This window comes from Clarias gariepinus, chromosome 27 (assembly GCF_024256425.1).
Source record: "Clarias gariepinus isolate MV-2021 ecotype Netherlands chromosome 27, CGAR_prim_01v2, whole genome shotgun sequence".
Classification (NCBI taxonomy): domain Eukaryota; kingdom Metazoa; phylum Chordata; class Actinopteri; order Siluriformes; family Clariidae; genus Clarias; species Clarias gariepinus.
Genome location: NC_071126.1, coordinates 14,967,669 through 14,994,923, shown reverse-complemented (window position 1 = coordinate 14,994,923; position 27,255 = coordinate 14,967,669). Strand labels below are relative to the sequence as shown.

General features: G+C 39.2%; 1 protein-coding gene across 1 annotated transcript in view; it reads right to left on the bottom strand.

Moving 5' to 3' along the window:
- The window catches only part of slc35f1 (solute carrier family 35 member F1), a 140,964-nt gene that overhangs the window by 45,323 nt on the left and 68,386 nt on the right, over nucleotides 1–27,255 (bottom strand). The window contains exon 3 of the mRNA XM_053489551.1: nucleotides 4,526–4,653. Coding sequence (XP_053345526.1) covers nucleotides 4,526–4,653 — 128 coding nt within the window. The remainder of the gene's footprint in view (nucleotides 1–4,525; nucleotides 4,654–27,255) is intronic.

The following is a 27,255-nucleotide window of genomic DNA, read 5'->3' as shown; positions in this document are numbered from 1 at the left end:
TATATATAATTGTTGCTCGTGTATATTCCACAATTTCAAATGTAACTGAGCGAGTTTTTATTATACATGAATATTCTCTGTTATACAACATTTAGTTCTGACCAAGTAATCGGAAGTGGAAAAGGGGCATAATCCATAAGTGGTAATAATAGGCGATAACAGCACTGGGACGTTTAACTATATGTAACATTCCACCTTTACAGGTCTTCTAATAATCCTTAATTACACCAAGTGCCAGTTGCCGGCATGGGCGGAAGTAGGTCGGTACAGTCTGCAGTATTGGAAAGAGGGGAGAGTCGCTAAATCCCAAAACCCACATTCAAAACCAGTCATGAAAGCACTTTCAGCAAGAAAACACTAATAATAATGTTGTCATCTCAAACGATACTTTATTTTTAACAACATATTGTAGTATTTGCTTGAATGTCATTCTGAATCGTCTCTAAATTGTCAGTGTTGTTCTACAAAGCTAACTAGCTTCTAATACGAGGCTGAATCCTAAATCCTTCTCTAATCCCTAATCAAGGGCAATACTTAGTGTGTGGAACAAGGGATCGTACACTCTACACAGCGCTCTAGCTTTGAATTAATGCTATTTGTCAGAAGTTAGTTAATACAGTATTCGTCAAAATATACAGTACTGAAACTTATGCACCATGGACACGCATTTGGGTATCAGGTAACACAGACACAGGTGTTCCCAGTAGTTTAAAGGAAGTTGTGTTTTGCATTTGTTGTTGGCAATGAGTCTCTTAAATGAGGAAAAAAATATTTATAGTCAAGTATTATTTCCGCTCATAAACAAGTGGTCATGAGTTTAAAAAAGGTGGCAGAACAATCCCTTTCCGTTCTCAGTACGCCAACAACAACAATGTAATTTTGGTCATCTTTTTATTTCTGTACTGTATATTTTGCCGCATACTGTATTAGGAAGTGGAGTAAATGGAAATATAAAGAAAATATTTAAAGTTTTTCCAGGACTGTCCTCCACCCGAATGGTTTACTCTCAGGAAGTTTCCGCCTTTAAGAACCATTAAGAACGTACTACCTTAATAACTACTTTCTCCCATGTTACTTACACTAACCGTCGATGACCAGCCCTGACAGTTGCGGTTTGTTTTTTCCACCAATAGTAGAAGGATATGTGTTGGCAGAGCAAAATAACTGGTTAAATAAACAAACAAATCACAACCTGCTGATAATGAATGGTGTTTGTGGAAGTGCTGTGTAAAAGCAATATCACACTCAAGGTCATGCTGTTGTACTGAATATCAGCATGGCTGTAATATTTTATATATATATATCTTTGAATTCTTAGCCGACTGCTCTGGTTTAAAGAAAACGAATCACTTTGGAATATGCTGATGGGAGAAAATAATAGATTTCCAAGTACTAGTTGTGCATTCAGTTCTTTGAGACTGCTAGTGATATAACAACATGACAAAGCCTTTCTTGCAGTACATATGATTTTCTAAATTGATCTTGTTTATGTTGCTTATTGATTAAGTCCTTTTCTAGTTTACTCTTTCCTAGTTTATTCCAATTGCTTGAGCCTCAATTCTTCTTCTGAATCTGTCTAGATTTCTCTGCCTTGTTGGATTTCTAATAAAACCCTGTATCAAGACCCACACATAGACTCCCACAGGTCGATCCATATCATTTTCAGCCTTCAATTCACTAACAGAACGCCGTCGAAACAAAACAAAAAAAAAACAAATCAATCATTCTATCAATCTCTCTTTCTCTGTCTGAAGGAGATCTAATAGTCATTAGGCTCACCTCTGACTAATCAAGGGTTTTTAATCTTGTGCTAAACAAGGCTGCTTCACGACTAACAACGTTTCAGGAAAGATTAACTGACAAGCACCGGCCAGGAAAGTGTTTTATTACTGCAACACTATTATACATGAACGTTACAGCTAGTGGTGGATGATAATCGTTGTCTGTTAATGTACTTTAAACCGGTATGTTGATGAAGAGCCATTAACAGAACATCACGAAAAATCAAAAGAAGTTGTACAGAGCTTGCTGACAAATGCTAACCACTAGCCCACCAAAGGAACCCTCCTGTCTCAATCTAAAGCTTTGAATGAAGATGGATTTTTACTGATTATCAAGTACATTGTCTTTACAATCTCTGTCTTGGTTATTTCAAAATCCTCAATGAGATCAAATTCTACCAAAACGTAAACAATACAGCTTGAAAAGAATGCAGAGGATGTAAAAGAAGACACTTGAACAAAGGAATAGCTGCTGGCCATTGGGCACATGGCTGCAAGACACAAAAGAAAAATTATCTATCTGATCTATAATCCATCAAGAACTCAACAATGATTTATAAATGACTGGCAAGGACAAGAAGAGCGCCTGTGGATAATTCATCACAGTACCAAAAAAAAAGAGAATTCTAAAGAACTGTGTTGCCCTTAAAAGCATGAGCATTTCTAGCCTTTTTTTTCTTGCATTACTATATTAAGTATTTTAATACATATATAGGGGTCATGATGGTGGAAAATACACTGACATTTTTTTCCTTACAACCTAAGAAAAAAAATTTGAAGATGAAAATTAAAAAAAAATAAAAAAATAAGAAGAATAATTTTATTAACTATACGAACAAGACTAACCCAAAATAAGGAGTCACATAGGCAAAGCACAAATACATATGTTCACTTTTCTGGTTGTTTCAATGACCAAAAATAATTATACAGTAAAACCTCGGATTGTGAGTAACGCAAAGATTTTTAAAAAATTTTGACTTGGAAAACGAACAAGTCTTGGTTTATGAGTACCGAGTATCATGTATCATGTACTGTATGGGCCGTTTTGACGCTGAGCGTCACGTGATCACAACAGAGCCAACGGTTTTTCTCTCTCATGTGCTGCGGAATTGTGGGTAATCGCCTCCCCTGCTATGTCTTAGTGCGCGTCGCTCACTGGTTTAATCAACATCCGTGCACGCGTGTACTGTTTACTATAAAACTGTGACCACTTGTGTGTGTGTAATACATCTTTGAGTGTACAGTGCGATTTTCCTGTGTTTTTAATGTAGTAGAAAGAAATAGATCATAGTGCATGCCTGTGATTAGAATTTTGTAATGAAGTACTCAGAAAGTTTGACTGAAAAAAGAAAAATATATATTTTTTTAAATTTATTTAACAGTCTGAAATTAAACAAGAATCTATATAAACACAATTAGACATAAAGTGAAAATAATGTTTTTGAGTTCAGACTATCCTAACTAATAAAAACTGAAATAAACGCCTTATTTTTCCATGTAGCAATAAAATCAACACTTATTTTACTACTTAATACTTATTTTGATAAATTTACATTTGAGCAGATCTGCACCGTTTTACTGACTTATGTAATCACCGGTCATTCTTTTTATTTATATGAGCCAAATTCATTCTGTAACAACAAAAAATGCATCAGCGTGACGTGACTAAAGGTCACGTCACCATATCTGTTACGTTGCTACGGCAACCTCAGTGAGAACTGGGGTTGCTGGTGGAGGTGCATACTGTGACAGCGACCTTTTATTCGTGCCATATTGATTCCCTTTGACAGCAACAAGCACCATGTGCTTCTATTTTTTTTTTTTATCTTGTCATCACTACTGTCTTGTTTTTTCTTATTATGTCCACCTGTGGGAGCAGAGTGATGTTGTAGGCTAATTTAGTGCTTGTGTGTGTGTGTGTGCCCTTTAATGGGTTGGCCCATCGAGGATGTCCCCTTGTTTGTGCCTGGAACTCCTTGAAACAGGCTCCCTGGCCATTTGGAAACTATATGTGTGTACGTTCACTAGTTCCTTGTTTTTTCCTTTTATCTAGCCTGAGCTTTCCAAATTCCTTGTGTAGTGTTTCCTATAGATTTTGAGTTGTTGAGATTTTGAGAAGGTGGGATAGGGGGTGATTTCCCCCCCGCCCAATTTTACATGTACATTTTAGGCATTTGGCAGATGCCCTTATCCAGAGTGACTTACATTTTGATCTCATTATACATCTGACCAGTTAAGGGGTTAAGGGCCTTGTTCAAGGGCCCAACAGGAACAACTTGGTGGTAATGGGATTTCAACCTGGGACCTTCCGATCCGCCTTAACCACTGAGCTACCCCTGAGCCAATTTAGCCATATCCAATTCCCACTCGCTATTATGGCACTCCCACATTAAGGCCATGCCCACCAGTCGGGGAGGTTCGAAGACTATCACGTGACACCAGCCAACCATATCCGCACTGTTGGGAAAGGCATAACACCTTCGAATCCTCCAAATGTGTTATGCCGATGGGAAGCTGTCCTCCGAATGTGTTATGCCTTTCCCAACAGTGCGGTTATGGTTGGCTGGATGTGACTAAATTCCTCCCCTTTAAGAGAGCTCAGCCAATTATCTCTCTCCAGACCCCCGGCTGCTAGAGGCTACAGCATCACCCGAGTTTTTTTTCACAAACTCACAAATTTTTGACTAAGCATATAAAATTCTGTTGTATGAAAAAAACAGGTTTTTTAAAGACTGTACACTAACCTGTACACTGGTAAGTGTGGTGTATTGGTAAGCTTTAATGACCAGGTAGTTGGCTTCGATATCGATCACGCCGAGGATCATGTACTTCCACCATCGCCTCTTCAGGATCGCCAGCAAATTCTCCTCTCCTGGAAAAAAAAAACAGGACAAATCCTTTTAGATTTTTTTGTTGTTTGAATATTCCTTTATTTCTACCTCACTTGTTTTGGTCAATTTCACAAACTAACCACTCCACCCTGTAACCTGACAGTTACCAACTGGGAATTGGAAGGTTAGCACATGCTTCCTCAGACACAAATAAAACCAGTGAACAGTATTTTTTTTTCAATCTGCTTTATCAGAGGACAACAAAACTTATGTGGAGACAGGGGAATTAACTCTGGAATCTGGAGTCAAAATAGATTTGACCAAGTGGGGGAGAGGGAGCAAGGTCGATAACCTTAAATGAAAACCAGAAAAAAGGGTACATCACTATTCCTGGTAAATAACAGGTAAATCACTACTTCTAAAACAATTAACACATACTATTCTATTAATCCTTTAAAGGACATGTAATACACCACATCATATTACATTTTTTGTGAATACATTTAAACTTAAACAACAATCACAGCATACCATAAGTTACTCTTTTTCTTGTAATGAGCACTATAGTAAATTAATGAAATGTCAAGTAACTCAATTAAGATTCAAGTAATCAGTCCTTCGTATAACTAAAGAGCGGTATTATCATACCATCAGTGTCCCTGAGATGACCAGCAGCCGATGCGCTTCCCTGTCTCACATGTTACTGACTACAATCTACTTCATACAAGTTTTTATACACAGACCCTATACTGTTACATATATACATATTCTGTATAGTTACATCATCGTAGATACTGTGAGGTGGCGATTCTCTGTCACAGATGGTGCTCGTATGTTGAGTCTTCCACTTATTTAACTTTACACTAGCAGATAAACAAAAGCACAGATCTCAACATGCTAACCACAGACTTAATCTACCACCGGAGTGCAAACAATATAGTTTTATTTGAATATGCTTTGAAGCTTTTGTCTCTGCTAAAGGACAAGATAAATCATCTGCCGCAGCAAGAACCTTTGTGACATGGAATGAGCACTGGAGTTGACTTTTATAATTGGTAAAAATCCCTTCAGTATGAAATGTGTGGTAACAGTAATTGGGCCCTAAAGACAAAATCTCCGTCCTTCTTTTCTTACACAGTGGAACAGAGATGAAATGTAATTAGCTCCATTCAGACATTACAAGGGTAGTGGTAGCTGAAAGGTCAGGGTTCTGTTTTAGTGACCAGAAAAACTCTCCCACACTCCCACGGTCAGGTCCTTGAGAAAGCTATTAACTGTTAATTATTCAAGGGCACTGGTAGCTCAGAGGTTAGGGATCTGTGCATGACAGCATCACTAATGTTGGCTCTCCTCGGGATTACATAAGTACTTCAAGCATCAATAAAGCAAAAGTTTTTTAAACCACAGATTTGTATAGTGTCTTCGCCTGTTCCAAATGGAGGTGTGCAAGACGTTTCCAGCAGTCCACTTACACTCACTGGACACTTTATTTGGTACACAATTGGCGCAAATATCTTAACCACATGGCAGCAACTGAATGCATTTAGGCATGTAGACATGGTCAAGATCTTCCCCAGAAGACGAAGGGGAGGAAAGGTGATTTAAGTGACTTTGAACATTGCATGATTGTTGGTGCCAAGCTGGCTGGTTTGATTTTTTCAGAAGCTGCTGATCTACTGGGATTTTTGCACACAACACAATTTCTAGGATTTACAGAGAATGGTCTGAAAAAGAGTGAGAAAATATCCAGTAAGCAGCAGTTCTCTGGGCGAAAATGCCTTATCGATGCCAGAGGTCAGAGGAGAATGGCCAGACTGAGTCGAGCTGATAGAAAGGCAACAACATCAATACAACAGAGGTATGCCAAAGAGCATCCCTGAATGCACAACACGTAGAACCTTGAAGCAGGTGGGCTACATGGGTAGAAGTGCCGCTCCTGTCATCTAAGAACAGGAAACTCAGGATACAATTTGCATGGGCTAACAAAATTTGGACAGATTTCCATCCAGTTCGGCTGTGACTCTCTTTCAGATGGTATCCTGCCTTGTATCAACGGCTCAGACTGCAGATGCTGGTGTAATGGTATGGAGATATTTTCCTTGCACTCTTTTGGCCCCTTATTACCAATTGAGCATTGTCTCCCTGAATATTGTTGCTAAGCATTGCCATCTCTTTATGACCACAGTTTAACGTCCCATGTCACAAAGCTTAAATAATCTCAAACCGATTTCTTGTAGTGATGGGAACTTTGGATCATTTTAGTGACTCGGTTCTTTGAATCTCATTCATCAAAATGAACGAGTCATTCAGTTCATTTCGTTCTTTTGATCGGAAATAAAGTTAAAATGTTACATTTTCAATAAACAGACTCCCAACACGTCTACATACAAAAATTTTAGCTATAGTTCCAGTAATGAAAATATTACAATGCAGCTAAGGACATATTATGATAAACAGAATGAGCAGCTCACCTCTCATATCTTCTGGTCCGAATCGTTCATTTCTTTTGTCACGTGACTCTCTTAGATGCTATGCAGTGCCTTACACAGGAAACAGAACTGAACGGTTCTTCTCATGAGTCTTCTAGTCCAAGTCGTTTATTCTTTTATATCAGTCATGTGACAAAAGAACGAACGATTCGGACCAAAGACTCAAAGGTAACTACTCATTTACATACAGAGGTTTTTGCGATGCTTTGCGCGCCCAGTATAAAATGAAAGAATCACTCTCCGAGACTACTTGTTCTTCTGAGTTACATTAAAGACTTGTTTAAAAAGAACAAATTATTCATGAACGACCCATAACTAATTTCTTGCACATAACAATGAGGTCACTGTCCTTAAACGACCAGATCTCAATCCAATAGAGCACCTTTGGAATGTACTGTAGTGGAACGGGAGAGTCACATCATGGATGTGAGTTTCCTAGTTTCCTCTTCTAAACACATTTTGAGACGCAGCTTTGGAGAAAGGAAGTATGATTTTACTCCATAAACCCAGTTTATATTGGTTTATCTCCACATACCCCAAGGCCTTGCTTTCTTTAGATCCCACATAAGAAAGCTAATTTGTGTGCGTAATGGGATAAATTGTGCGTGCAGTCGAAAGGAGTGATTTACAAAGAACAACAGCGGAGACGAAGGTTGCCAGAGAAAACAATACATGAATAAGGTTTTTGAGTATGATCATTAGTCATGATAGTCAGAGTAAATCTAGATATCCTGGAAATAAATTTCTGAATGAAAATGAAACTCGTTACACATATGAAAAATTCTGTATTCTAGAGACATTGAAAAACAAAAAAAGGAGAGAATGTCGACAGAAGTGCTTTCCGCTTTTAGTGAATCTTATTAAATTTTATTGACACCAAATGCTGGAAATATATCTAATATTAAACTAATGTTACTGTGATAAAGTAGTCATCATTACACAAGTCATTATTCTAGGAACCTGGGACATCATTTCCATAAACTGTTATAAAAATGGTTTATTTGTATCTAAAATTTGGCATTATTGTATCTAAATTGTATTGATCTAATACCTGCCCTTTAATTATATTCATATGTTTCCAAAGTGACTTTTCAAGGGAATCACATTTGCGTTCATCCTGTTTTTTTTTTCTTTCCCACTTTGTTAACTTTTTAATTATTAATTATGGAACATAAACAAAACAGATGATTAATTCTGAAAGACGTAATCCTCCTATGATCCTGTCTGGAAATCAGTTTGTACATCACATTTTTTTTCCCTCACAAATAAACCTTTAGTACATCATGTCCTAAGTGCAGGTCCTCACACCATCATGAACAACATGTTATTTGTGCGTAAATCAATCAAGCTGTGACAAATGGTTAAGCCCTGAAGTGTGCTATATAATCTACTGAATTCTCCCAAGGACATGATTCTCACCCTGATAACCACTCCAGAGAGAGTCCTGATCTTCAGGTACATTTCCTTAATCCTGTAGAGATGAGTGCAGTGATTTACGGAGTCATCAGTGTAAGAAATTGCCCAACAGCTGGACAACAGGAAACACAAACATCCCTCTTGTATATATGCGCTGACACAGGCTGATTATATAAGTATGAGGGGACAATGACCGCATTTAAACAGTTCTGTTCATCATTACACGCCAGGCTGAGATTCGATTTCAGTGGAACTTGCAGGGAAACAAGCGGAAACTTGATGAGACAGGAAAATCTCGCCACATGATTAGACACCTGTTATATAAGGCAGGCTGACTTTAAATAAAGTGTAATAATGTGTAATAATCATCTGGTAGGCGCCTGTGGCAGGGGTCAAAGCACAGCTCCATGCACTTCAGAGGAAAAGCAATTTAAATGCATTGTGTTCATGTGAAAGTAACCTGAGGACATGCAGGTGCAGGAAATGTGTTGGTGATGAGGATCAGCGCCCAGAACCCAGCAGCTATCGAGCAAAATATGAAACTGTCCCAGCCTTGACAGGGCGCTAATGAAGCCAGGCTGTCTACCCTGACTGAGGACGTTTCCTCCATACACACACACACACACACACACACTCTCCCACACAGTGTCAGAACAGAACACATTTTTAGATTTTCTTATATAAACCCATACCTAAAGGACAAACAAATTTTTTATGCTTGAACAGTTTAAGGGCTGAAGGAATGAGCATGGGTTCCCTTATTAATCTGGTTCCTGTAAAGGATTTTTCCACAAGTGTGTGTGTGTGTGTGTAGGCTCAGTATATATATATATATATATATATATATATATATATATCAAGTAACGCAGTTTGCGAGTGTTCCGCAAGACAAGCAAAGATTTTCAATAAATTTTGACTTGGAAAACGAAGTCTTGGTTTACGAGTACCGAGTATCGTGTATCACGCATGTGCTTCTAGTTTTGATGTGACGTCAGCGTCACATGATCACAACTGAACCAACGTTTTTTCTCTCTCTTGCGTTGCGGAATTGTGGGTAATTGTCTCCCCTGCTGGGTCTTAGTGCTCGTCTCCCACTGGTATAATCAACATCCCTGCACGTGTGTACTGTTTACTATAACACTGTGATCACGTGTGTGTGTGTAAAACACATTTTATTCTGTGTCTGTATGCGTGTGTGTACAGCACGCATGTAAAGCAAAATTATTTTTATGTATTTTTATTTTTTTTTTTGGTTTACGAGTGTTTTGAAATACGAGCCTGCTTCCGGAATGAATTATGCTTGTAATCCAAGGTTCCACTGTATATTTTTGCATTTGAGGTGACAAAATGTTGCAGTTCCTCTATAATCCTACAGGCGGTGCACTCTAAACTATTCACACATTGGCAGGAAGCACAGCATCCCATGTGGTAGGAGTGAATAGTTTGTAAAATTTTTTGTAACATATTAATAATAATAATAATAATAATAATAATATTGAATTAAAATTATGATACTTACAGCATTACAATCCATATCTAATCTGCACCTGAGATAATATGGTAATATCAGGTCGTCTCTGGTGATTCTCATCCCTAATATACACAGTTAAAATAAAACAGGTGTTACCAAATGACCTGTGATAGTGAGAGTGTGTGTGCTTGTGTACCCTGCGATGGACCGGGACCTCGTCCAGGGTGTGCCGCGCCTTACTACCCTGTACAGGATAAGCGGCTTGGAGAATGAGTGACAGAGTGAGTGAATGGAACTTTTTTATATGTAAATGCATGCTCAGGACACACACCTGTATGTATAGAATGCACAATATCCTTACATAAACTCATACATATCCTATGTTGTTTCCGTCTGCTGCCATTCTAATCAGCACTAAGCTCCACAAATTCCACAGCCACAGTTCACTCTCTACCGAGGTGTCTCTTCATATCACGTTTGAGCTCTCCAGTCTTCATTCTGTTCCCAAATCTGTCTGTGAATCTGCCTCTGCCTGTTTTGGATTTGCCCTCAGCCTGCTACTAGCTACTAATTCCTTTAAAGTTAAATTTGGACTTGCATTGTCTGCCCTGTAATATACTGTATGTCAAGCAGATATCTGACGTTTAGGCCTGTTTATTGGAATTGGATTCTGTCTCAGCCTTTAATAAAGCTGTTTACCTGATCTCTGACTAGTGTTTGCCCTGTGGATTGGGAGTCTGTTTCTGTCTGTCTGTGGATGCTCCAAGTACTCACCTACAGTATCTATGTTCCTGCTTTCTGCTCCGCCTGTATTTAGCCACACTAGCAGATCACTGCGAACTACTACAGACTCCTGTTCACCTTGTCTGGGCCTTCACTCTCATACCACTTATCCAAGAAACATCTGGCTGAAAGAACCTCAGCTACTCATTCCCCACTCGCACCAATTTTATCATCAATTTAAAAATTAAAATTACAATCGTACCTGGTGTCCTGGCATTCGGCTTTGTTCCTGCTGAAACCTTTACAGTTTTCTTAAGTAAACTCATATGTATAGGACACACACTTTTCATATTAACATGTATGTATAAGAGACGTGCATTACTTATGTAAACTTCTACAGGCATAGCACACACACATTTCTTTCATATATTTAATCTTTTCTATGCTAATTTAAACAAAAAATGGCGTGGTAAGTGCATGTAATGACTAACATGATGTAACATATAGCTACATTCTCATGGACGATATTTTGTCAGGCAGCACTGTGATGTAGTCAACTCCAAGATCTATGTTCAGTTCCCACCTCGGGGTCTGTGTGCATAGAGTTTGCATGTTCTCCCTGGGCTTGATGGGTTTCCTCCGGGCTCTCTGGTTTAGTTCTCTCTTCTATCTCTACGTGGTATAGAAGATTAAGTAATATTTCTTCATTCCGGTTGAAAACATTCCGATTAGACATTCCAACTTAACTATTTAAATGGACCCTGATTCGAGAGACTTGTTCTCACAGAGTTTTCCAATTCTGAATTGAAGCTAAATTCACCTCCTACAAACTTGTCAAGTCACCTACTGTACATAAGGCAAATATGCAGAAAAAATTGATTTATTCCAACAAGAGAGAAACGATCAGATCAAGTTTTACATCACACCTCTCATTCCCATTGAACACTCATTCAGGTGAGGCTGGATCGGAGCAGTCTGTTCGGATTCTCTACGTGATGCCCATACAAAAAAACCTATTGTAAAAACCCTACTTTCTGGATGGTGATAGGTTTTTATTTATTCAAAACTCAATCTAAAGCCAATTCATCACCTCCTGCTAGAGGCAGTTCCTGGAAGTTTGCAGAGTTCATGATGCCGTTAATCTATGCAAGGTGGTCTCTAAACCACCAGCCACAAAACAGCCTCAAAGCATTACTGAGTCGTTGGGTTTGGACACTTTTCCTTGTATTCACTCTTGCTGCTTTTTTTCATGTTCATGCTGTTCTTGCCACAAACATGATTCCAGGTGTAATTCAAGTGAAGCTTGGTGAAACTCAGGGGCTGCATTTAAAGAGTTTTTCTCAGAAAGAGCTTCCAAATAGCGTGTTATGGAGGTGGTGTTTCGAACTGTTGATTAAGACGCTTGACAAGCGTTCGAGCTTAAAAAAATAACCTCTGCCAGTCAACAATCTTTAAACCCTGAATTATCTTTTTTTTTTTTTTTATAACTTCTGCGGTTCAAGCTAAAGACTTCAAAATGAGAGATTCTAATTAAGATGTAGGTATAAATGAAGTTGCACTGGAGAAAATTAGATTTAGAACACTCTAATTAGGTGCCTGCAAACCACATGCAGTGGATATAAATGCAGATGTGCTTTTTCTTTTTCTTTTTTTTACATAATCTATATAAATAAAAAAAATGGTTTGTCTGTACATTGGTCCAATCTCACTCTTTAAATTATATCTTTACATTTCATATATTTGAAAACCGGAAACCAGTAAAAAAATTTCTGTCTGTATGTCTGTCCAGCCAGAATTTGTCACAGCATCACGCAAAGCGTTTTAAACAGAATTTAATAAAAATTCTGCAGTATTTAGTAATCTGCCGGACGTTTACCCTGCACCATAAGTGAAATCAAAATGTTGAGTAAAAGCGATGTTACGAACAGTTACGTGCCAGATTTGAAATAAGCTGTTAATAAGCTACTTGCTTAATGTAACCATGATTTCTCATCTGTGATTCACACTCCGATTACCGAACCAGGAGTATATTTGGTAGAAGACAAAAGAAGCCCGGGTTCAATTCCCAGCCACTGGATGCAGTGCCGGTCCCAAGCCCGGTTAAAATAGGAGGGTTGTGTCAGGAAGGGCATCTGGGGTAAAACCTGTGCCAAGATGTAGTGCGGACTGGGTATTCCGCTGTGGCGACCCCTTGCTGGGAGCAGCCGAAAGACCACAACCACTGATTACATTAAAGCTGATCAGATTGGATATTGGAGCAGACACATGGGTACCTCGTGTGTCAGTGTTGTTGTAATGTTAGCAAATTACTTTACTGTGATATGGTATTTGCTGAGCATTCAAACTCCTTCACATCCACATTCACAGAACAGATCTTGAATGCTTAGCAGGGATTTTTACTCTTTTGGCTGCTTTCCAATTTGATATTTCAGTCACTTGCTGACGTTCTGTTTTTTATGTATGCACATTTATTAGCATCAACAGCAACAGTTACCAAGTGGTCAAGTGGTAAGCGCACAGTGCTCCTGCCAAAATAACTGAATTTAAGTCCCACTGAGGCTTGCAATTTGATATTAATATTATTTTGAAATCGTATTTGCAACATTGTGTTTATTTGTAACATGATCACAACGCCGTATAGTTAATGATGTTCCGAAGTCACTCCATCAAAGTCATTCCAATTACCGTAAGGTGGCCAATTTATCGTTAGCACAATGTTTTGACAAACAAAACTTCCTGATGGCGTAGTGTAACCTCGAACCGTAGTCTGGAATAAAAGTCAATAAAATAAAATGGTGGCTTAGTGGTTAGCACTGTCGCCTTTCACTTCCAGGTTCAATTCCCGCCTTCGATTGAAGCAGTTGTGTCTAATCTTTACTTGATGGCCAATTCTCTTGAAGGGTGCCAATATTTTGAGCTGGCTGTACAACACCTGACTTATAAAAAACACTAAACCCCTTAGTAAAACAGAACAACTTCAGCATCTAAATTTCCAGGTTCCAGGTTTAATTCCCATCTCTGTGTGCATGTTCTCCCAGTGCTTGGTGGGTTTCCTCCGGGTACTCCGGTTGCCTCCCACACTCCAAAGACATGCAGATTATGCTGATTGACATTCCCAAACGTAGTGAGTAAATGTGTGTGTATATGTGTGTTCCCTGTGATGGATGGGCACCCTGTTCAAGGTGTACCCCACCTCATGACCTAAGTCCCCTGGGGTAGTCGCTATATACAGAGTAAAGTGTTATATTCAATGAGTGAGTGAGTTAAAAATGGGGAAAGTCATGACCAAACCCTGCCTTGAAAGCACTGCTACTGAAGTGGCTTTACAGGTGACCCCAAGAAGCTATCTGAGCACTGACACAGTGATAATAAGGATTAAATTTCAAACCGAGTTTATAATACCAACACCAATGGATCGAAGCAGTTGTGTCTAATGTTTACTTTATGGCCCATTCTCTTGAAGGGTGCCAATAATTCGAGCTGGCTGAACAACACCTGACTTCTGAAAAAACACTTAACCCCTTAGTAAAGCAGAACAACCCCTGGATCCGTATTTCCAGTTACGCTAGAAGCCACCTCACATTAAGGAAATAACTCTAAACGGATACAATCCGCCGTGTAATTCCAACATCCTGTTCATAAGTGGCCTTCACGTGGTGGCTCTTCATACCAATAGCTGCCAAAGCCACATCTTCTTATACTAGAGATGTCATATTACAGAGTTTAGAGGTTCTCCCTAATGAGGAATGAACAGCTGGAAGAGAAAAAAAAAAGAGAACAGTGGGGAAGTCGGTATCCTTTTTAGTCCTATAAGCAGCAGAGAATTGGAGACAGTAGAGTAATGACATGGAAGACCGTCTTAATCAGTCCAGGTCTGGCTCCTGCTGGGACACATTGGTATTTTTCTTATTCCTCAAACTGGTCCGTGCCAAGACAATTAAACTTTACTCAAACTTTAAAGAGCATTTATCATGTTTGTGCGCATTGCTGCTACAAATTCATCCAGCTGAGGCCGAGCCCGCATAAGGGAAAGCTAATTAAACTGGCTGGAGGAAATCTGGGAACATTAACTCCAGGCTGCTTAAAACACCTGCTTCATAACCTGCGCTGGGAAAAAGCTCAGAAAAAAAAAAAACTGTGTTTAACTCAACGAATTGGAGAAATATAAATATGCCAGTTGTGGTTCCTTCACCCGCCTCTCTCTCTCTCTCTCTCGCTCTGTTTCTCTCAGGGTCGTGGTGGCCTGGAGCCTATCCCACTAGACTTAAGGCATGAGGCGGGCTACACCCTAGAGGCAATTTTTAATTGGAACGCCAATTAGCCTAATCTGCTTGTCTTTGGACTGTGCGAGGACGGAGACACAGGAAGAACATGCAAACTTCATGAACACAGACCCAAAGGTGGAAATTGGTCCTGGGTCCCAGAGGTGCATCTCTCTATTCGGTTAGGAGAAATTAAATGTAGCTAAGATGTCGTAACATACGATTGAAACAAATCATACATTAAATTATTGAGAATACAATTTCTTGTTGTATTGGCAGATCATTTAGCTTTTTTTGAGAAATAAATGCTTAAAACTAGCAGAAGTATCTGCCAATAGAACAGAAAGCGTACACTTACTGTAAAACATTGTAAAAGCTGTGTCCAGGAATAAGCTTAATAATCTTGTAATTGGTTTACTGTAACCGTAAATTAAGATTTCAGATAATTTTTTTATCAAGTTAATAATATTTTCACTTCCTAAGATATCACAGTTAATGGGTTATTTTAGGTTAGGTTAGGTTACAGTAGCACAGTGGTGCAGTGGTTAGCACTGTCGCCTTGCACCTCAGGGTTGAGGGTTTGATTCCCGCTTCAGGTCTGCTTGGAGTTTGCATGTTCTCCCTGTGCTTGGTGGGTTTCCTCCAAGAAACAAGCAAATTTAGGTTCCCAAATTGCCTGAAATGTGTGTGACCTGCAATGGACTGGCACCCTATCCTGTATAAATATTAAATATATAAAATACACTCAAAAACAATTAGATAAATAATCAAATACTTAAAAAATATTTATTCAACACAGATATTTACTCTATTTGTTGTCTCCAACATTTCAGTTCGCTTCAATTTATTTGTATAGTGCTTTTTAAAATAGTCACTGTCGCAAAATTATGGATATAAATCTGGAAAATTTATGAAAGAAGTATAATTATTTATTATCAGTTTGTCCCTGATGGCGAGACGGTGGCAGGGAAAAAACAGCCTGAAATGGGAAGAGGAAGGAAACTTGATAAGGACCAGACTCAACAGGGAACCCATTTCGATGATACCACAAGTCATCAGTCCCTGCTAAATCTGTGTGCTTTAAAGGTGAACGTCCAATATACCAGGAACGGTGTTAAAGTTAATATTTCACTGACGTCTCACATACAAAACGAGCTCATGAGAATTTCAGTCCTAAACTATTGAGCGTCCGCAGTCATAAGCCATCGCGGGGAGGCTGCAGGCATCAGCCCAGTCCAAGACCACTGTCCCAGTCATCAAGTGGAAAGAAGTGTACGGCCTTTTTACAAAAAAAGATTCTTCACAGGGAATGATAAACCTGTGGAACTGTTTGAGCAGCTGTTATAGAAAATAACCTCTCACCTTCGGACTGGTCAGAATCATTTACCAGCGCTGTGATGCAAACGTTAATATGTCTGGGAACCAACGTACTGTACTTCGACATCTTGTTCTTGTGTAAGCAGAAGCCAGTGGAGCATTAAAGTGATATAAACAGCGACTCTGTCTAAAATCTCGCTAGCTACGGTATCATTTTCTCAGATTACAAATGTCACTATTTCTAGATCAAGTTGCACCGCTGTTGAAAAACTGCCCTAAGCCTCGATTCAATCTGTAATCTAAAACCAGGTGTCAGAATATTCCCCCCCCACAATGTTCATGCTTTAAATATAGTTTCACAATACATTTCAAATGTCATCTCTATGGCAGACTGTACTGTATATCGCAGTATTCACAATTTGACCAAAAACGACTGCCGAGAGCTGTGAGAAAATAACAGTACTTTAAACATATCCCACACAAACACAAGGAGAACATTCAAAAACTCCACACAGAGAGAAACCTGAGCACAGGATCAAACCTCAGACCCCAGAGCTGTGAGGCACGAACACTTAATACTGCCCACACAGGAATACTTTTGTTTCTAAAACAGCCATAAATAAGTTAGCAAAGTACAAATGAGAGGAATTTTTTTTTTGTAGAATATGGGCTGCAAAACAAATCTGTACTAAATAATAACATCATATACTACCCCTATATACTATACTATACTATACTACACTAAATGGCATTCAAAAAAATATTTCATAACGAGACATTCATCTTTATTTTGGCTTTTGTCTGACTTACAACTGTCACAAGATTGCCATCTAGAGAAACCAATTATTATTATTATTTGGATTTTTTTTCCAGATTTTATCCATTTCCGGCCCATCATCAGGGCACTCCCACACTACTACTACTCAGAGGACAGCGCTATCCACTCATGGACACCCATGATTGATGCAAGTGCACTAACTGCCTCTGAGCGATCTCAGCCAATCAGCTCTCTCTAGGCCCCCGGCTGCGAGAGTCTACAGCATCACCCAGCATTCGAACTTGCAATCTCCGAATGATAGGGCGAGCACTTTATAACTGCGCCACTTGTTGGCTACGAAACCAAAATTTTAACCACAGGTCACCTGCATCTTCTTTTACTATTCACACTTATTTACAAAGTTAGTTTTTTGGTGAAGTCGGAAAGCTGTTTTTTTCTTTTTTATCTATAGTGCTCTTTAAAATAATGATCTGGTGTGTGTCCATCTGGTGATCAGCTTTCTTCAACATGTCATGTTACATCATGTTTTAAATTTGGTGATGGCGAAGAAAGAATTCATATGCAAAGCAAAGAAGATGGAACACCTTACTGATATACATGGTCTGTCATGGCCCTGCACCTCCAGGGTCTGGGTTCGATTCCCATCTCTGTGTGCATGGAGTTTGCATGTTCTTCCCGTGCTTGGTGGGTTTCCTCCGAATTTCTGCGGTTTCCTCCCAAAGACATGCAAAACACAAATTGGTGTTCCCAAATTGCCTGTAGTGTATGTATGAGTGTGTGTATGTGTGTGCCCTGCAATGGATTAGCACCCTGTCCAGGGTGTGCCCTGCGTTGGGAAAGGCTCCAGCCCCCCACGACCCTGTAAACAGGATTAAGCGACATAGACGATTAGTAAGTAAGAGCAAATGGATGAACCTAATGATCTGCATGCACAAATGTGATGTTGGAATTCCACAATCAATTGTTTAGAAGAAATAGTTCTTTGTAAGAGATTATAACTCCTGTCCGTAAACAAGCCCTGACTCAAGAATTAATCCCAAACTACGTCAACTTTGAAAGTGCACTACAACTGTAAGCAGTCTCTCTCCTCTCCTCTGCGACACATCTGTACACTCAGCAATTTTTTCATAACAAGAACATTTTTAACGTTGACAAATTTTCTCTGGCGTTTCATTTACAGCATACAACACATTATTAATTGCCAGTGAGAGCTGGATCGCTCGTACAAGCATGAAGAAAAGAACTTTACTGGTGACAATAGGAGCAGCCATGTTGGTATGAACATATGTTATAAGCTCCAGGATCAAGGACCCAATGTAAATTTTGTAAAATCTTGTTTACAAACTATATAATGCATCTTTATTTACTATAATTATACCTTATCAGACTGTACAGGGAGCATGGTGCATGTCAAAAAATGATGGATCGTCATACTCATCTCTCATTACTTAAAACTGAACTAAAAGCTCTGCCTCGTTACCCGAGATGGCCTTGATCAAAATAAAGTGGTGGCATTCGACAGAGCATAGGACACTCTGGATGAAAGCATCAGCTAGATTAATAAATAATAAAATTAGTATCTTGGATGTATGAGAAATCTATTAAATTTTTTTTTTTTGCAGCGATCAAAGTGAGGCTGCGCAGGGACAACAGAGAGAGAGAGAGACTCAAAGAGTTTGTTCACAAAAGATACTTTCAAGTGCGTTCAGCCTTACTTATTTTATAGTGCACTAGATCATAATGAATCCTGACAGGGACATTACTTACGTGCACAAGGATGGGGTGACCACAAACATTTTGGATGTTTTTTTTGTGCTAAAAGAAAAATTGGCAGCTTTACCATTTTGATATAATTATCACTTGAGTGAGCAACCTTTAATTGGCTCCCTTTCGCAAGAAAAAAAAAGAGATGTCCGTCGATGCAGCATAAAAAGATTTCCAGATAAATTAGAACAGAAACAACAAGATTATTGTCACCTTCGATTGCAATTTTCACCTCAACTTTGTAAATACTAAACCATATTGAGGAACTGACTCACTTTAATAGAAGTAAAATAATGCCTAGTGATATTAGCGGTAATAATGTCTAGCTAGTTATATACAATAAATAAAGCATAACATTAACACCTCCGAAAATTAACACATTAAGAATGATTATTAATTATACAACAGTTCATTATCTGATTGGACGAGAGGCATTATACGAGGGGTGATAATGAAGCATAACAGTTCTCAGATGTTTAACTGTATGTATTACGGGTGTTATAAAAAATGTTAACTGCACTAACTGTCTTTTGCACCATGGGTGAACGTAGGTCTGTACGATCCACAGTTCTGGAGAGAGGGGAGAGCAGCTGCATACCAACATTCAGGCACATTTTGCTTCGAAGTCGTTTCCGAATCGCCTCTGAACCTCTCGCGCTTTTTTATTTACAGCTGCAAAGCTAATTAGCTTCTAACACAAGGCTCAATCCCAAATCCCTGATCAAGGGCACTACTTGGTGTGTGGAACAAGGGATTATACACCATATTTAGCGCACTAGATTTTAATTTTATGGAAGGTCCCAGGTTCAAACCCCATGACCTTCAAGTTGCAATGGTTGGGCCCTTGAACAAGGCCCCTAACTCTCAACTGCTCAGATGTATAATGAGATAAAAAGTAAATAAGGGTGCTTAAATGTCATGTGATACTGCTTAATAATACACCGGTAAACTCGTGATAGGGTCGTGGGCAATATAAAGCCCATCCATGCTTGTGGGGATCAAAGGCTAGTGGCGCAGCGATAACGAACTCAATGCTGACCAGACAGCCATTACACCACAGTCTGCCATGTATGAAGCTCAGCAGGCATTTCCTACATTCCAGTGAACCGTTTCTACAGTATATTGTCATGAGGTGAGAAAGTTAGCGAAACTTTGAACACTGATAACATTCTTTTGCTTGCACCAGCTCATCACTGTATTCCTCATGGGCGCTAGCTTTATTTTTTGTAATCGAGAGCTCGTTTAGCATTGTTAAGAGTCTGTCACATTAGCTTTGACAAGACAGTGAAGTATTTGACCCCTGTGGACATTTTAAGCTTTTTTTATTCCACTTCACAGTCTTTCTTTCTTTAATGTTTCCTCATGAACTGGTATTTCATTCCACTTGGCCATTAATTATTCCCGGTGTATCTCTGGGATTATAAACGTGCTCAAATCCATCATGTGGCAACAATTCCATAGACTGTGTGTGCATGTATCTGGAAAGATAACATTTTTTTGTTTTACATTCTGTAAAACAACCATTAGAAAGAACCGTATGTAATGTACAGTATATCCTGTCTGAACTGACAGGTTGGTAAAAAAAAAAAAAAAAACATTAAATCTCCTAGGAACTAAAATTTCCTCTTTTTTTAGGATGAAAACACTACAAGAAGAACTTTTTTTTAAAAACACAGCTTAAAAAAAAGAAAATATGTATATAATTTAAAATAATTTCTTAGAGAATAGATATAGTAGGGGGAAAAGAGAAGTAGTGGTTAGCACTGTCGCCTTGCACCTCCACGGTCTGGGTTCTGGGTTTCCTCCGGGTACTCCGGTTTCCTCCCACAGTCCAAAGACATGCAGGTTAGGCTGACTGGCATTCCCAAATTGCCCGTAGTGTGAATGAGCATGTAAGCGTGTGTATTTGTGCGATGAATTGGCACTCCACCCAGGGTGTCCCCCACCTTGTGCCCAAAGTCTCCTGGGATAGGCTCCACGGCCCCGCGACCCTGTATACAGGATAAGTAATTGATGGGTATAGTAAAAGATTGCTGCATTTAAATAAGAAAATGCAAAACATATAAGATGACGTGTCCATGTTGAAGATAAAAAGATACTCTGGATCAGCCATACTGTAGTTTTTAGTAAAGATTATGGATTATTTGTCAGGATGAAAACAGGACACCTGTAGTTGTGCTACAGCTTAGCACTTCAGCATCTGTCTCACACGCTGATGCTATTATCTCTCATACTCATTTAAAGGAAAAAAACACACAGAGTTCTCTACAAAAGTCTACCTGCCACAACCCTGACGTCCCAAGGAGAATGAGGCTTGCTTTTGAAAACTACTGGGTTGAAGTTATAATACACAACCACTCTAGTGATTTAACAGAGCATTAAGTAATCTTTATATCACTTTGCTGAATCAAGTATTTAGCAGTCTATAAAAATTCAAACAAACTCTGAAATATCTTGGTAATCTCCATACACTTAAACATTACAAATTCAAGCTCATACCGCGGCGTATTTACATGTAGCCCTTAAAGCTCAGACTATTTTACTGTACCTATTTTTTGTTTAGCTGTTGTCATGGATGCATCAGTGACGAACCTCTTATACATCAGTGACGGCCCCCTTAAGGCCTGTTTTCCAAGCGGGGATTTAACTCTTGACGCTGGGCGCACCCAAGAAGGGCTGAGCGACTGCGAAAGCCACGTTGAGGAGGCTGCAGTAGCCACTCCCCAGACAGCCACTTTGCGGATGCCTTCACTTCCCAGATAAATGCCCAATGCCAGCTGGACCCGGCCCCCGGACACGCACATGCACATCTTCCCCTTCTTTACTGTCTTTTCAGTAAACATATACAGTATAGGGCCCAGGATTGGGCAATACAAAGTGACGTATCCTTTTTTCAACAAAACATATGCAATATGATGAACCGAATGTTATTTCGTTCTACCGGACACACCTACCTGTGACACATGCACAGTCTGATGTCTGAATCTCCTCGTTAACACACACCGGCATGGCTTCCATATATGCACATATATATTTTTGTCACTGCATCCTGTACTACTGTATAGGTCATTGATCTATGCTGTGTTACCGGGACAGATCTGTACCACAAAAATGTATAAGGGAAAAGTTCTTTGTATTCAGAGAACGATTTTGCAGGTGCTTGAGCTGAATTTCATGTGGAATTTTTAGACTAGGGCTAATAACTTATTAATAATAACCTCTTTAATTAAAAAAATTAGTAATGACTAATAAATAATATAATCATTCTGATTTAAATGATTTAATTTGTAAATATTAATTATGTATTAATTATAAAACAAGAGAAGCATGATTATTATTATTATCTGATATTCTAGTTATATTACACATTTAGTGTATTTTTTTAAAGCAGTAACTCCACATCCCACTGTTTTGTCACAATAGATAAATCAGATTGCAGTTGTGTTTGTGGTTAAGTAATTTAGTATCAATAATATGTCGGTTGAGTTTAAATACAAAATAAATCAAACTCATGCTTTGATTGTAATTTTGTAGTGATTCAAACCGGACATAGCGGCAGAAAATTAGACCGAGATAGTTAAAGATCATAAGAAATATTATAAGCAGTACAAAGACTTTATTTACGTTTCAGTTCGGTACATGATAACAGCTCCCTATCACAGTCCAGTTACGCACCGTTTACTTTAAAAAGTAACTTCCCCCAAAACTGTTCAGCATTGAAGTGTTTCTATTAACAAGACAAGAGTTTTGCTCTGCCTTTCATTTTAAAGTTGCTAAAAAGTGAGCAAAGCTTGTATAAATGTACAGAAAACCCTCACTCTACAGTATGTTCCTGTAGTTTGGGTATCTTAATCGCCTTGTAGCACGTCGTTCCTGCTGCCAAAGCTGTTCATAGCTAATCATGGGACACATTAAGCAATAGCCACCCATAGGTGCAAGCTAGAAATAATTACATGCCATCTGACACACCTATACTGATTTTAAATAAATATTTTTTGCATTGAATATATAATTTTTAATAATTCAGTAATCTTTCAAATATGTTACCCGTGTAGATTTCATGCTTCTTAATTTTTCCCTGGGATTTTCCTTAAGTTTTTCTACTTAGACCTAGATCAGCATTTTTTTAAGCTGAAAAAAAAAAAAAACATTATAATGTATCTCTCATTGGCCAAGAGCGCCTGTCTGAAACTGAAACTTTCATAGTGTAAAATGAGGACAAACCAGAGTTTAGCGCTCTTCTGGACAACACGAGGTCCTCAGAAAACCACCAACCGCCTCTCTGCGAGAACCCACTCTATTTTTCCGCACATTTTCTCGCAGCAACTGTTGTCAGCTTTCCTGTGATTTTAGCATTCGAAGCCACATGCTCTTTGCTGTTGGACGAGTTCCACCTGGCAGTCCGAGGCTCAGCGCTGACAGATTGGTAAGGCGAGAGCTGGCACCAAAAAACCACATTTATTTTTGATTCCTCGAACAATAGGGGAGAAACCATATGCTAGTCAGCCATTGTCCTAATGGCAAAGCGGCACGTTTGGCTGCGTTTGCTTTCTCTCACATGGCTCAGGGGCAGATGGGAACAAGGCACCACCACTATATGTCTGTCATGCACGTCGCAGTAACATGCGTTTAATTCATCACCAGGAAAGTTGTTTCATTGTGAAATTGTGTTAAACCTTAAAAGCAAGAGATATCCAACATTTAACAATTCTAACTGACCAGTGTATACAGTACAGGGTGGGTGAAAACTAGGCAATATTTAATCACTATAGAACTTGTAGTATCACTGAAGCAGCATCCGATGCTCCCCGTGCTTGGTGGGTTTTCTTCAGGTTTCTTCGGTTTCCTTCCACAGTCCAAAGACTTACAGATTAGGCTAATGAACATTCCCAAATTGCCTGTAGTGTTTGTGTGTGCCCTCCCTGTGATGAATTGGCACCCTGTGATATGATGCAAATACATATACTGTAAAATGACCTGACATGATACGATCTACTGTATGATGTGATACAACATATAACATACAGTGCCTGGCATGACATGATATATGATCCTAGATGCTTTTATCGTCTAAAACTTAATCAGATACTCTGTGCAGTTATACTGTAGACTAAATAAATGCTATCTTGTTGGCACGCATTCCCGCAGAGATTTCCCATCAGTCCTAGCACCTAAATTCAAGCAGCAACATCCCTTCTGATCAGCCGGGCACGGTGCTTCTTAATTGGCGTAATATAAGTCCGACTTAATAACTCCAGACAAACACGAATGCCTTCATCTGAAACGCTCCTATCAGCATCGGCCCGGTGTAATTAATAACAGACTGGCTGCATTAATATGAGGAGCCACATCTCATCTCTTCTGCTGATAAGCGTCACGCCTCTGAAGTAGAGAGAACAAGAGAGAGAGAGAGAGAGAGAGAGAGAGAGAGAGAGAGAGAGATGGAGCACGGCCAGTTTCCCCTTCCACAATTCCTCCTCTATCTACTGACCCAATTCAACAGAGCCACACTTTAGGTTTAAATCAAATTTTAGCAGGGCGCCGCGGGTCACGCGGGTTCGTGAGGCGTGAAGTGAGGGAAGAAGGAGGGGAAAGAGGAACGTCTCTACTGGAGCTGAGGCAAAGGTGCAAAAACACAAAGATCATCCAATTTTGGGTGGCGTGCAGCCATGTTTAGCGAGCTTTGGGAAACATTCAGAGACAAATAAGGGAAGCGAAAGCAATTTGGCATCATCCGATTGGATGCGTCGGTTTGTTAACCCGTCTGCTTTCTAACAACGAATTTGCTCTGCTCACTCACACATAAAGTACACAGGCCACCAAAACGAAGTAAAGTCAAATGAAGCAACCGATGCCGATGTCGTCTTGCACCTTGAGAGTCCAGGTTCGATTTCCGTCTCAGAGGGCTGGGATTTTGCATGTGCTTGGCAGGTTCGCTCCGAGTACTATGGGTTGTTCGCACAGTCCAAAGACATGCAGACGTTCCCAAATTGCCTGTAGTGTGTGAATGAGTGTGTGTGTGTGTGTACCCTGTGATGGATTGGCACCCTGTCCAGGGTGTACCCTGTCTCGTGCCCTAAGTCTCCTGTGATAGGCTCTAGGCCCTATATAAAGCGGGATGACTGAGTGATGGACAAGCAGAATAAACTAGCCAAGACGGTGAAAGCAGAAACAGGATCAAAGCGCGGTAAGCAGTCTAAAATCAAGGCTTGGTATTGACTAGTAGAAAGCACACAGTGCGTATACTTCACATACGTGAATGTAAAGTGATTTTTATACTGTGAGTAAGAGTGGATGTGATATGGATATTGATCAGGTGGGCACCATCACTACAGAAGTAAGAAGAAAACATTTAATACATCTGGTTCATAATTTAAGCTATTACATTAAAACAATATTAATCATCTTCATTAAAAACAAAGTTTTTTAAAAACATTATGAAATGGTATTATATTTTAGACCTACACATAATTAATAATTAATAATCCTATTGTGACACTAGACACTAGATTAGACAAAACTGTGCTAAACTGCACTATAAAACACAATGATTCGTGGTGAATGAGTGGCAAGTCATAGATAAGTTGGAATTCCTATACCCAATCACAACGCGGGATTTGCTGTAAAAAGATGAGGAATACAGTAAGTCTAACATGTCTCATGGTCTTGTCCTCGTTCTTTAGAATCGTGCCGATGGTTGAATGATTCACATTAAATAATAAAAATGTCTCCCATCTCTTCACCTCGCTCTGTTCTCTCAATTATTTTTTACTTTTGTCTCCATCATTATTGCTTGGTGCTTCTTAGTAGTACCAGCTTCATCGCCGCTGCTTTTTTCACGCTTGCTTTCGGACATCCTAAGATTCATGCTGCATGCACGTGACAATGTACGCCCGGACATGTGATCCATGATTTCCGCGATTCAATATCGCATGAAACGCATGTTCGTATCTTCGTACGTTCGTAACTCGAATGTTTGTATGTAGGGGACTTACTGCACTACAAACCTAACCTCGGTTAACCTTCATTAATGACAATCTACAACTGATTCTCAGATGTATCACCTTAAAACTATTATGCTAATTTGCGCTAAAAACTACATTAGTCCCACCTACATGCTTTTGGATTCTGACCAATCAGAGACAAGCGGAATTCTTGTAACTAATCATAATGCAGAAGATGGAATTTACTAACCGTACATAAGCTTGTTAAAGGTCAGTGTTTACTAATTTAATTTAAAAGCAGTAAAGAATAAAATACTTACTTTTTAAAACAACCTATTTAAAAATAGATTTTATAAATTGTGTCAAATTTTTTTTCCAGTCCTTTGTCTATTTAAGGGGCTCGGTTACATCTTATTTGAAAAAAGATCATTGCAACATTAAAACATGGTTTCATCATTATATCTATTTCGGCGTTGCTATGGAAACATTTGATTTCCTACTTCAAGGAGAGGAACAGCTCTAAGAAGAGTCTCCGAGTCTGTCTTTTGTAATTACTGTAATTCCAACGTGACAAGAACACTTCCCAGTCTGTCACTACTGCGTCTGCTAACTTCAGTGAATATATCAAACGCACTACGCTGACAGATGCACTAAACATATCAAAGAATCTCCAAAGCTCTCGCTACATAACTCTCAGTGTGTCTACAAGCGCTCGAAAAACAGTACGTTTTCCTCAAAACAATCGCCTTCCCAAGGCATTACAGGCACATCAGTATCAGAAGAGAATCTGGCAGGAATTTTTTTTTTTTAATGTTTAAAACAAGTGGAAAAGGTTTTACAGACGTTGCATCAGAACTACGTGCTTTATTTAACAATGCCGGATGTTTGAAACACAGTCATGATTTTCTGTTTCTGAAAGGATATTAGATTTTCTCAGCTCAGTTAGTAAACGAATGACAAAGACAGGTTGTTGTTTTTTTGTCAGCAATTAACATTAGTATATTAATGTTGGGAAATGAATAAGCTAACAAACAATGATAAATTTTTAACAAACTGGAGTGCAAACTGGAACCACAATTTCAGCAGCACTAACACAAAACTAGATGTCTTGAAGTCAGACTTTACCAATCCTATTCCAGTTAGATCTCATAAACTAATGTGACTAATCCAAACGAGCGACTGGAATGATTCCTCAAGCCATTCCTGGTCTGATGTTTTACAACTTTTTTCAGCATTTAGCTTAAATTTCCTATTATCCGCCGGTAGCACGTAGGTTTAGTGGTTACCACTGTTGCCTTGCACCTCCAGGGTCCAGGTTTGATTAGTTGATGGAGTTTGCATGTTCTCCTCGTACTTGGTGGGTTTCTCCCAGGTACTCCGGTTTCCTCCTACAGTCCAAAGACATGCATATTAGGCTAATTGGCGTTCCCAAACTGCCTATAGTGTGTGAATGTGCTTGTGAATGTTGACCGGATGTCC